Source organism: Terrapene carolina, unplaced genomic scaffold (genome assembly GCF_002925995.2).
Source record: "Terrapene carolina triunguis isolate 2854851 unplaced genomic scaffold, T_m_triunguis-2.0 Scaffold95, whole genome shotgun sequence".
Lineage (NCBI taxonomy): Eukaryota > Metazoa > Chordata > Testudines > Emydidae > Terrapene > Terrapene triunguis.
The window spans coordinates 5,431,452-5,444,485 of record NW_020664446.1 but is presented as its reverse complement, the minus strand read 5'-3'; the positions used below and the strand labels follow the sequence as shown (position 1 = coordinate 5,444,485).

The 13,034-nt window shown below is 44.0% G+C and overlaps 1 protein-coding gene across 1 annotated transcript in view; it reads left to right on the top strand.

Annotated features, from left to right (window-relative positions):
• Positions 1-10,718, top strand: part of STN1 (STN1 subunit of CST complex) — a 52,092-nt gene extending 41,374 nt beyond the window's left edge. The window contains exons 9-11 of the mRNA XM_024213458.2: positions 2,108-2,230; positions 3,615-3,687; positions 9,122-10,718. Coding sequence (XP_024069226.2) covers positions 2,108-2,230; positions 3,615-3,687; positions 9,122-9,279 — 354 coding nt within the window. The 3' untranslated portion in view covers positions 9,280-10,718. The remainder of the gene's footprint in view (positions 1-2,107; positions 2,231-3,614; positions 3,688-9,121) is intronic.
• Positions 10,719-13,034: the final 2,316 nt, after the last annotated feature.

The following is a 13,034-nucleotide window of genomic DNA, read 5'->3' as shown; positions in this document are numbered from 1 at the left end:
CATCTCGAAGAACGTCAGTTACTGCACAGGGTGAGTAACCTCCTCTTTGGCAGGGTGGAAAGTGAGGTGCTCCCAGAAAAGAGTAGATAGTGGTCTTGCCCTTTCCTTCCTATGCAACCCTTTCCTCTCTCCTACCCCCATTTACTTTCCCTCCCTTACTTGGTATCCTCCATTTCCTTCCACTCCACTTACTGTCCTTCCATTCTTTTAGCCCTCCCTTCTCCCTCACTTGCTCTGCTCTTCCTGACTCTCACTATATTCCCTTCACTCCCTACCCACGTCTTCCTCTGCAAATCCCATCACTTTCTGCATTCTCAGTACAGACCCCTCGATTCCAGGTCTCCTCTTCACTCCACAAGCCCCTGACTTCTGTTTCTTGTTCTTCTTGCTGCCATGTTCTTTCTCTCCCCAGTACAGCCCTTTGTTCCCAACCCTCTCAAAATTACTCCCCTTAACACACCTCCTGTCTTCCCCACAGCTCTCTTCACCTTGTATGCATCTCTTACCCTTTGCTGGTGAATAAGGAGGTGTTATTTACCCTTTCACATAATGCAAGAACCAGGAGTCCCCCAATGAAATTATAAGTAGCAGGTTTAAAACAAATAAAAGGAAGTACTTCCTCACACAATGTACAGTCAACCTGTAGAACTCTTTTCCAGTATATGTTGTGAAGTCCAAAACTATAACAGCATTCAAAAAAGAATTAGATAAGTTAATGGATGATAGGTCCATCAGTGACTGTTAGCCAAGATGGTCAAGGATGTAACCCCATGCTCTGGGTGTCCACACCCTCGGACTACCAGAAGGTGGAAGTGGACAACGGGATGGATCATTCAATTCCCTCTAAAGCACCTGGCATTGACCACTGTCAGAAGACAGGATACTGGGCTAGATAGACCATTGGTCTGACCCAGTATGGCTGTTATGTTGCTTCCCTCCTATTGCAAAACCTGTATTGTCAACTCTTGCGATATTTGTTTGCTTCCTTAAAGACCCAGCTCCTGGAGTCATGTGAATGGGAATCTTAGTTTTTGCAATGTCATGGCTTTTTTTTTTTTTTTAATTTGTAAAAATTTCTCCATGGTTGTAGAGAAAAATCTTGAAAAGTGACCTGAGTGCCATCCTAAAGGTTAAAAAAAGGCAAATAAGAAATATATTTTTATTTTTATAAAATCTCATGATTTTGGGGGGGCTGACTGGTGATTTTTTTGAATGCTTGGGGTTGGCAATATTGCATACCACTCATTACTATTATTATTTGTATTACTATATCACCTCGGACCCCAGGTCAATGTGCTAGGCACCGTACAAACACAGAACAGAAAGATGGTTCCTACTCAGAAAAGCTTACATTCTAAGTTTAAGACAAGAGAACAGATAGATGGAGGAGCACAAGGCAGCAATGAGACAATATTGGTCAGTCTGATGGGTAGTGGTCTCAGCACATCAGCAGCTTAACCTCTCCTCCACCCCTTCCATCACTCCCTTTCTCTCCCTCCACAAGTCCGGTTCCCCACCCACCCCTCCCCCATTCCCTTCCTTCTTTGGGAGACTGACTCAGGGAGAAGAGTGTCACCATCCCCCAGATTCTTGTTGGAGGTCACCTATGCAAATCACTGATCAACCCACCCGCCCCTTCCTACCTAACTTGTGCGATCTGTCAAAATCAGAACCTAAGTGTGCGTGTGGCTGCAGATGGAGGAAGAAAGTTAGTCAGTCAATCAGTCTCCCAATCTGCAAGCAGCATAGCAGCCTTGGGGGTTGCAGTGTTCCAAAGGAAGGAAGAGGTGGCTGTATGTGGCAGCCATTTCAGCAAAGAATTAAGAAGGCAATAGGTGACTTGGGTGGTTCTGCTGTCATGCAGGGACACACATCTGTGATTCCCTTCTGGCCTGAGAATTTGGTTAGATTGCATATAATAGATATAACTTATGAACTCTTGAGCTAGAGGAACTGGCTTGGCTTTACTCAGGAAGATGTCTGTCTAAAAACTCTGGCTGACATACTGGCTCTATTGAAATCAAAGGGAATTTCACCATTGACTTCAGTAGGGCTAGGATTTCATATCTTGCGTGTATGTTGTTTGTTCGTTTTTTTCCCCATCCAGATGGATTCAAAAAGTGAACCCAGCTCCAAACTGATTCACAGTGCGTTCAAGGAGGCAATAAAGGTGCTGCAGGAAAAAGGAGTGGTTTTCCAGAAATCAAATAGCCCCAAGGATGTATATCATGTAAGGAACTGAATTGCAGTTATTGAGATGTGTAACCAGAGGTCATGAATGTCACATCAGGCAGGAGGCGCTCTGCAATATGATTGAATCACATAGTCCTAGAGGCCCTTTCAACAGGGTGAGATGGACCCTGGGGGGGTCTGTTTACATGTTCAGAAGTTTTAGCTCTCTTCATTGCTTCTTCCCCTCTTCAGTAGCTTGTCAGTTGATTTGTGTCCATGTTTGAGAGAGCTAGACAGCTGCTGCCTCTTGGTGACCAGCAACTGCAGTGGACACCCCTTGCAACCCCACACATTTATCAGATGTTACCACATAGTGAGACCATCCTGCACGTTCCCAGAGGAGAGGTGCAAAGCGACAACACCCTTATGGTCCACAGGCACTAGATCTATCGAGTGAATGCAAAGGGAACCACCTCCTTTGGTCTAACCTAGTTTCAGCTAGGAGTGGCTCTCTCCTTACCTAGAGGTAGCACTCTGACTCCCTCTCCATTGGGTTTCCAAGTCCCTCTGAGTGATTTCTTTATACCAGTAGGTGCCTTATGTTATGGCTTTCAGAGATGCAGAGGCTGAGTCTCATGTTTTTCTCCTTAGAGGAACTGTTGAGGCTAATAAGCTGCATAAAGCTGACTCATATTAGGATTTAAGCCATTACCTTAAAATCAAAGAAATCTGGATTTTTGAGCTCTAGTGCTCATGAGAATGAGAGACTAAGAGCAGGGGCTAAAGCCAACAGTAGCCGAGACAGGTGCTATGTAAGTTTTCTACTTGCAGTTCTACCACATACAGCATATACACATTCCTTTCAGCTCTGCAACTGCACCTCAGTCCTGACCTGCAATATGGTCTGTTACTGCAGTGCTGAGCCTCTCCCATGCAGCTCTGCCAATGCACGTTAAACTTGCTGTACCACCTACATTCCAGCGCTCATGTTCCCTCCACAAAATCCAGCTTTGTCTATGCAACTCAGTCCTAACCTGCTGCATCCCATGCTGTTCCAGACCTCGGTCTTCTTTCATTAGGCTGCCTAGTTACATGGTGGCTTTGTGATGTCCAACAAAGGATGGGACCTATCAAACTCATATCCCGTTAGCTGAAGTAGGATTGGAACCCTGTGCTCTAGAAATAGCAGACTAGTGCACTTACATGCTGCATTGCTCACCCTCGTTTGGGAATGATTCTTATGTCCTGTCTTTCACCTAATTGTTATTAATATTGTTTGTTTGTTTATACAAAGAATAACTTGAAGATGGAACTGACTATTTTTGTATATGGCACAAATGCAATGGTGCAGTCATGGTAAAGTTAGGCTAGCATGTACCTTCGTAGTTCATGTGTTGCAGAACAGACTGCTGTGAATCAGCAATTTCTCTTGCATCTTCTAGGTGACTGACCAGGATAAGGAGTTACACAACGTGACCCTTGGTGTTATCAAAGCAGATTGTCGAAAACCCAGGCGTAAGTAGTTGTGTGGTCCGGTCTCTGAGCCAGTGCTGACCCATCATAGACAACAGTATCTCCTCCTGCCACTCAGTTAGAATAGCCCTTTCCCTTTGTTCCTGAACCCGAACTTAAGTCTGTCTCATCCTCCCTCTCTTCTTTGTGCAGCCAAAAACCTGGTGCAGGGCAGGCCTAGAGTTGTCTTGAGCATGGGAACTGGCGACAAAGCTAAGCAGGGAGAAAGCGCCTCAATTCTGAAATGAGCAGCCAATGTGAATGCTGGAGACTTGGATCTGAATCCAGTGGAGGATTTAGGTTTCAGAAGGAACAGAGTTAAATGGGGCTAGGTCAGCCCCTAGTGGTTGGTAGCTTTACACTGCTGAATAAATAGGCAAACTTCGTCAGCTGTGTCAGTATGGGAGATGTCACAAAAGGGATGGTGTGGACTGAGCTGCCTTCTCTAAGGAGTAGATTTTTAGGAAATTTTTAGGTGAAATTGATTCCTATGCCATGGGCCCACGCCCCATTTAAGACCATAGGGTGAAATCCGGACTCCACTAAAGTCAATAGAAAAACTCTATTGACTACAGTGGAGCCAGGATTTCATCCATAGACCATAGGCTTTAAGTGATGGATAGACTATGTGTGGTCCCTGTGCATAGGGGTCAATTTCACCCTAATTAAATCAATTTCTTAGCAGACCATGTGCCTTTAAAATTGCCCCTTCTCCTAAATCCAGTGTGTCATTGCCATAGCGATTACTTGTTTGATTTGAGGTACCTGTCCTAATGATAAATGTACATTTGCTATAGTGCTTTTTTTACCCCTCTCATTCCAAAACCCTTGGCAGAACGTGACACATGGGGATCACTCACTCATCGCTGAAATGCAGCCACTTGTGGACACAGTATACAACAGCATGGTATAAACTGCTCAAACACTGTTTGTAGTGTTGTAGACAGGTTGGTCCCAGCATAGGAGAGGGACAAGCTAGGTGAGGTAATATCTTTTATTGGACCAACTTCTGTTTGGTGGAAGGTACAAGCTTTCAAGCTACACAGAGCTCTTCTCACCTCTACCTTGTCTAGCTAGAACATGTCAGCTATTCTGTGCTAGCAGCACTAAACTAACTTTTCCAGGAGGGAATGAGAAGAATAACTGGGGTAACTTGGCATGTCTGAATATAATTGCCTGATGTACCTGGACACCAACATTAGTGCTGCTAGTAGCCGATCTCTGCTGATGCCTACAAGAAATCTGCCAACTAAGAATGACTAGACAGAGGGACAATTGAAATAGCTGATATTTTTATTTTTAAAAAGACTTTCAAATGTGTTGTAACATTATCTCACTGTGCATGTATTGTAGTTCCACTGGCTAGCTACCTTGTACTGTCCACCTCCTACCCTCACTTCTTCGGTCTTGCCTTAAATTTGAATGTAAACTTTTGAAGGCAAGAGCTCTCTTCCGGGGGGTAGGGAGAGGTGTGTGTGTGTGTGTGTGTGTGTGTGTGTGTGTGTGTACGTGTGTGTACGTATGTACTGCACCTAGTGTACTGGAGCCCCAATCCTGATATGAGACTTTGGGTGCTACTGGAATTCATTAATAATTCTGAGAGACATGTTCAAATATCCCATACATTATTAGGGGCTCTATTTTTCATCTCATCCAGAAGACAGCACCTTTAAGTGGGCTGTAGCCCACGAAAGCTTATGCTCTAATAAATTTGTTAGTCTCTAAGGTGCCACAAGTACTCCTGTTCTTAGTGCTCCTAATGGTATCTTGGGGCCTTTGGTTCGGTATCTATTACTCAGCAGCACCTGCTCCCCTCCCCATTACTACTAGACTAGGAGGTATTCTGCCCCATTGAACAGACAGGGAGCCGAGGCACAGAGAGATTAACTGACTTGGTCAGAATCACAGAGTCTGTGGAAGAGCCAGGATCTCCTAAGTCTCAATCCAGTGCCTTAACCAGAACGCCATCCTTTCTCTCCTGCATCCAAGGAAGGAGTGACAATTAGTGAAATACCAACTCTGCTTCATGAAGAACCTGAGTTTTCCTGGCAGGTCACTCATCTGCATACTGACCAGGCTTGATTCTGCTTAGTTTCAGATTTGATGAAATTACAGCTGCAGGATGCTTGTCTCCTGGATTTGAGAAGGAACAAATACGTCCGCTTAATCTGATCAGTGGCTAATTTGATTTTTTTTCTTTGACTCAGAATTGTGGTAAATTATTTTGTATTGCAAAGGACACAATTTTCAGGTCTGTTTTCTATCACTCTGTTGGCTTTCTGTAGGATTGTTTGTGTAATATGGTCACAGAAAATCTAGAATTGTCATGCAATCAACTGGAAAGGCTGAAGTTCTCTTGGAGATCAAAGCAGAAATAGCCTGTGGCCACAAAAAATGGATAAAATAATGTGTGGTCAATGTTGTTGTTGACTTTAAAGGCGGTACTGTGCACTATGCTGGCTCTCATATGCCCTCTGGTGATTGTGGGTAACCAAACAAACCACTTTGAACTGTGGAAACCTACTTTGAGGTGAGATAATTGAAAGGTACTAACTCAACAACTCTTACTAGTTGAAAGAAATTCCCACAGCTTCTTTCAAGAAAGGAAATCTTTGTGTATTCAGTCTTTGGTAGCTAATTACAGTTATCTTTCTGCTAACTTTTAAGATAAACTGTGTCAGTCAATCAGTTTGTAAATATGATGTGGGCTACTACAGTATAAGCCAACATCCTGAATGAATAAACTCTTATCCTATATGAGTCCTAGAATATGATTAAATGAGGTTCCCATAAAACTATTCTATAATACAATTAAAAGACAGTCCTGGTCTGGAACAAGTACAGTCGCAAACGATCAAGTCCACAACAAACACCCTTTGAGAGGCCAGCTTGGGACTGACAGCATGGCCTAAAGGCAGCTAGAATTGTCATTTAGAATTTGTCTCCAGAAGGCATGACAAAACAGAGGGCTCCTAAGACAGCTTCTTCCCTGGTCTTATCTGCTAGGTTGAAATCAGGACCAGTGAGGGCTCTGTTTTATCACCCAGGCTGCCTAATATCTACATGAAATTACCTGGGGCATCCCTGTATCAATTGTTGATGATGGGCAGGTAACTGCCAGCTCTGTACCTCGCTTATCTCTGCCAATGATAGGCAGACAACAGTAGTACTATCTCAGAGCTTGGCTGAGATCAGTGTGTGGATGGAAGTGAGAAGGAAGATGGTAACCTTATGAAGATCATTTCAGCATCTCCCACTAGAGAGGGAATCTGCCCTCAAATGGTCAGGAGTGATTCTGGGCTGCTCAACGCTTCTGCACATACAAGGACCAATGGCTGCCAAAAATGTCACCTTCCCTCTGCCTACTGTTGGATGATGAGCTGGGTCATACCTTCGTGACTTAGACTGGGCCATTGTAGCATGTTGTATTTGGGAATGAGTGCTCTGGCCTTCTTAAAACAAACCTCCAACTGATCCAAAGTGCAGTAACCCATCTCTTTAGCAACACTAGCTACCAAGAGCACATTATCTCAGTATTCCATGTACTGCACTCATACAATGTTTGCTCCATTTTAAGAAACGAGTTAAGACGCTCCATGCATTGGGCAAGAGGTGCTCTTTTAGGCCAATCTTATCTTGCACAGCAACTATGCAACTGTCAGTCTCACAGGTCACACTTGTGAGAGCAGGGAATTAAGCTTTCTCAGCAGGTGGCTCAAGACCTATATGGCCTTTCCTTCTAGAGGTGGGAAGAACAGTCACAGACCTCACAGCTTTCCCAACTAAGGCCTGGTCTACACTAACACCCCAATTCGATCTAAGGTACGCAACTTCAGCTACGTGAATAACGTAGCTGAAGTCGACATACCTTAGTTCGAATTTACCGCGGTTCAGACGCGGTCCACACACGGCAGGCAGGCTCCCCCGTCGACTCCGCGGTACTCCTCTCGCTGACGTGGAGTACCGCAGTCGACGGCGAGCACTTCCTGGTTCGAATTATCGCGTCCACACCAGACGCGATAAATCGAACCCGGAAGTTCGATTGCCAGCCGTCGAACTACCGCGGTAGTGTAGACATACCCTAAGTGTTAGTTTCCCAATACTCTAGCCTCATCTTTTCTGCTACAACTGAGATAGCAGGAAGAGCAGAACCTCACGCTCAGGCATACCTGTGTGTGCGCGCACAGTCTTTTAATGCTTATTTCCACTGATGTCCCCAGGAAGAGGGAGAAATCTGTTCCACTTGTTGGACTCTTTCTTGCTTCAGTTCAGTTTTTGGGAGGCACTGTGATCCTGCAGCACTAGATAATGAAATGGGGGGGGGGAGTGTTACAGGTGTGGCTAGCAGAGCTCCTGCTTCATGGATCCTCCAGCCAAATCCTCCTTCCATGGGTAGGATGCAGCAGCCACAGACACTGCTGCAGGCCATAAGCAGTGCTCTGCACTTGGGAAGGGGGACTCTTCTCCTTCCATTGTTCCATGCATCATGTGAACCAGGTGAGCAAAGCCCACTTACTCTGGCTTTACCCAGGCTAAATACAGGGGAAGGCTTTCGCCGTAAGGCAGCACAGCAAATGTCATGTTATTCAGGAGTTAGGGATGTCTTTATAGGCTAGGAATTATTTTGTGGACGTCCCATGGCCTGTGTTGTACAGGAGGTCAGACTAGATGATCAGTGATTCTTTCTGGTCTTGGAATCTATGAACTGTTGTAAGAGAAGTCCAGACTTTGTAACTTTGTAGGTAAAAAGCCTTTCAGTTCACTCCTCTTTATGGAATGTGAAAGTTACTAAAACCCAAGATCACAAAAATCTGTGACCTTCTATTCAGGCAATTGCCTGAGGAGTCTAAAATGTAGAATTATTCATTTGTTTTGCTGGTGTATATAATAGGTGTAATGCAACACCTTGGCCACAAGGTGTCAGCATTGGGTAAACATTCACTACTGGCTGGGTTTAGACTAGAGCTTTAAAACTCAGACCAGTCAAATGTGGACAAGAATTTCCACTGGGTCTCTTCTGAGTGAGCTGCAGACTGAGGGACTGAATAGCTTGAGAGACTGTAGATGGAGATTTACAACTCAAAGAGTGGTGTCCCAAATTCATTACCATTGTTCAGGCTGTGCCCGTGTGTATTTGAGCTCCTTGCCTTCTCTGGCAGTCTTGTCTAACCGATAACATGTTTTCGTGATTATTTTTTAGCCCTAACACTGGCACTTCTCAGTGAAGTTAATGGGAACATTAGCCAATGTCAGGACTGCAAACTGGTCCCCTTCCTTCTAAAGTCCATGACCTCTGCTCTAACCCCTGTGCCCTCCTCTTGTCTAACAGCATTTGTGTGTACGTGACTGATCTGTATTTGTGATAGTTGATATGAGGCAACTGGAAACCTATGCTGGTCTTTTCCACCCTTGCTGCATTTTACCTTTGTTTCTGCAGATGCTGAAAAGGGCTGCCATTTTCTTCACATCTTGTGTTGTGTTCGCCAGAGCTACAGTCCTTATCTAAGTGAAATGGTGATGCATCATGTCCTGAACCTGCTGGAGAGAAACAGTGATATTGTCAGCACCATGGAAGGATACTACATGGCTTTCTGAAAAGAAAAAATAAGATGCAGGACATCTATTTGTGCATGGTGCAGGCAGAACAAAATTTAACCCAGTAACCACATTGCCAGAAAGAGTAGAAAGGACTCAACCATGACACTGAGAAGCTAAATTGGAGAAGGAAAGTGGAATGTTGACTCAGAAATGCTATTGGTTCCATCTGACTCTGATTCCCTGAAAAAATACACGCCTCACGCTTTGCTTTAAAGCCCATGCTGATTTCTGCTACTCCAGGAATTAAAATATACAGGGATCATTACACAGTGAAAGTTGTTGTACAGCATCCAAATATCACAGTCTGCTAGGTGCAAGATACCTGAAGAAGTGAACATTTTGAATACAATCACGGTTCTTCCTGATACGCTTCTCTTTTTCCAACCATAGTACTTCCAATTGGTACAGCCTAATGGCACCTCTATGTGCATATGCTCTACAGCCCTAAGTTGCTACTAACGAGACCACTGGTTATAGTAGTAGTCTCATCTGGGCTTAAAGACGGTAGTGTTGTGACCTCTCTCCATGTGACTGATGTGCTTTCTAATACATGTTCTCTAAGTAGATCTGTCTCTCTTTTTAAATGTGGGTTGTAAAGACCAGTGGAAGGCACTTTCGGATACCTTGCATGCACTGTATGTAGCCTTCATTTCATCAGTGCCAGCATGATCTTATGCGCATTTCCCCAGTTTGCATGTCCAACCCAAGGGGGGTTTGGGGAGCAGCAGCTAGCCGGGAGGCAAGGGTAATATGTCTCCTAAGAGCATACTTACCTCCTCCTACTTCCCCATAAGGAACAACCTAGCCCATTGCTTGTAAAGCGTGTTTGGATCCCTCCAGATATTAATGCAAGTTCTTGTTGATTAATTTGGACCCAAATTAAGCTCCTGTTCTCACAAAAAATCAGCCATTACTTCATTTTTTTTGTAAATAGCGCTCAACATGACAAATACTGATCCATGAAACAAAAGTTCATGGAAAAGAGCATGCCAAAACCATGAGACTGGTGCAATTCCCTGACTTCCCATCTCCCCTCTTTTTGCTTGCTCTGCATCCTTGCCACAGTTAGGAAGGCCAGTATCACCTCTTTGTGCTTGGATGGGGACTGAAATTTGTGGAATGACATTGAAAGAAAGCGAGCATTGACTAAGCCAATGGGGAAGACATCTGGCCAAGAATAATTAAAACTCATATGTATGCCCAGGTTCAACGCCCAGTGCTGCTCAGCATTTAAACCTACAGGACTGGTTCCTTGAGGCTTGCTCTAACTAATCTGTTCCATTAATGGAGGAGTATGTCTTTAATTTGAAATCAGTAAAAAGTGCTGCTTGCCTCGTTCCTCTGTCTCCCACTTGAAATAGCAATCTCCCCAGAGCTACATTTAGCAGATCAGCATAGCAGAGAAAAATAAACCAGATATATGTACTTGGAGAGCCAGCAAGTGGTGTGTGCGTGTCTTGGTTTGGTGTTACATTATACGCCTCGTTTTGAAATGTAGCTGAAGTGGGATATAGGCAAATAGAAAGGCATGATGAAACATGTGGCATTACCATTCAGATGTCGATAGAAAAATCCGCTTTAGATGGTGCATGTGTCCTGAGTGCAAAGTTATGTTTGACTCACTACTTCATCTATTTCCCTGCCTCCGGTGGATCTTGACTGCCAATTTCCCCGTTGGCTGTTGCTATTCCTTGCATTATTACTACTTGTTTTTTTGCTCCACATTATATACCCTGTCCCCAGACCTCAGCACGTGTCCAGACAGGTGCAGAAAGGATGTATTTATTCACAAGGAGATTGGATAGGGGGTTCAAAAAGAATCAGAACTGTCCGGGAGACATTCTTATAATAAAAGAAGGCAGGGAGTGGAGTCCAGGTCATGATTCAATCAAGTAGGAAAAAAGTCGGGCTTGATTACAGCTGGTCCACTAAAATAAATTTGTCTGATCTAAGCCCCAAAGGGGGAGGGGCATTTTGTGTTTGTTTTCAGCTCTGATACTAACCAATTTGAAGAGGTTCAGTTTTAAAAAATAAAGGCTGCCCATGGAAGAATAGAAGGTATAGGGACGTCAGTTCCTGGCTTAGAATCTGAATTCCCCCTTAGTAGTAACTGAATATTTAATAGCCATTTCACCTAGGCTATTAAATGGCCTAGGTGAAATGAGTTTTCAGAGCAAATGGGGGTCGTTTTTGGGAAGAGTGTGAATGGGGATCCGTAGTCTACTTTTTTTAGTGGATAAGTGTTAGGCATCACAAATGCTAGTAACTGGCCACCTTTCCCTTAGAGACCTAAGCTGGCCATTTGTTTTTTGTTTTGTTTTGTTTTTGAAACCATCCCATTGTGTTAGCGGATGTTAATTCTGCTGGTAAAGGATTAAATGAGTACTGCTGACTTGCTGAGAAATGTATTGGACTACGCTGCCAGGGTAAAAGGGAAGTGGAATTGGTTATCTGGGGAGAGAGAACTGAGGGTGTGGGCTGAGCAGTCATTGGGGAGGAATTCTGCAAGCAGCTGAGCCTTAGGGGGGGAAGGGGGAAAAAGGATTGGGATCAGAAGCTGAGGCCAGGTCTACACTACAAATTTATATTGGTATAATTACATAGCTTGGGGTGTGCAGTATTCACACAGCTGAACGAGGTAGTTGTTCTGACGTCACCCCTGGTGTAGGCAGCCCTCCCGTCGACATAGCTACCGTCTCTCGGGGAGGTGGATTAACTACACCGATGGGAGAAGCTCTCCCCCGTTGACGTAGTAGCATCTTCACTAAAGTGCTACAGTGGTGCAGCTGCTCTGGTGCCACTGCACCGCTGTACGTGCAGACAAGCCCTAAGTTTCACGAACTTCAGGGCGAGATCCATTGGTGCACTGGTTCTGGTTTTGTTTTAGTAACTTGCCCTGCTATATACCTTCCATCCAGGAACCTCAATATACTTTACATTCCATAATGAATGAATCTGCACCACACCCTGTCAAGCAAGCAAATGGTTATCAAAGCCCCACGTAGTCCATAGTAGGGCCTCCTTCTTTCCACCTGATCTCTGCAGTTGTCCAATGTGGCATCATGTAAATTCTGTAGCAGCTTTAATGGAGGTTTTTTTTTTTTTTTTTAACATGTAAAAGTGAATAATCCATTTAGGATAATATCCATTGTGTATTTATGCTGATTTTTTTGAATTCAGCAATGCCCCTGTGTGCTGCAGATGTCTGTACAGACATTGGAGAAGGTGGTAATGGGAAGCTGGAGGTTTAGGCAACTGGGTTGGGATGTAATTGGGGCTTTTCTATGCTGGAAGTTGTAAAGCTTTAATTATACTGGTATAGTTAAAGTGTAAATAAACAACCCCCCAGTGTGGATACAGTTACACCAATATAAAGGTGTCTTCCTGTATAGGAACGGGAGTAACTATACTAGTATAACTGTCCACACTAGGACTTTTAATGGCATAACTACATAGGTTAAAAAAAATCGCATCCCAAACCAAAATAGTCTGTCAAAATTAAAACTTCAGTTTAGACTAGGCCTAACTGGTGGTGGTGTGAGGAATTTAGTGAAAGCACTTTTCTTTGTTTTTGTTCAATTAAAAACCCTTTAGGCAACACAGTCATTAGTAGCCTGCTATGGAGCTGTTTCAAAGGAGGTACTTTAAGTGGACTTGACAAGCATGAATTCGTACTCTGGGACTGCTAGATGGCCAGTTCCTGTTTCTATAGAAACAGTGAAGTTGGCAAAAGCCAGGTAAGTGTAATAGGT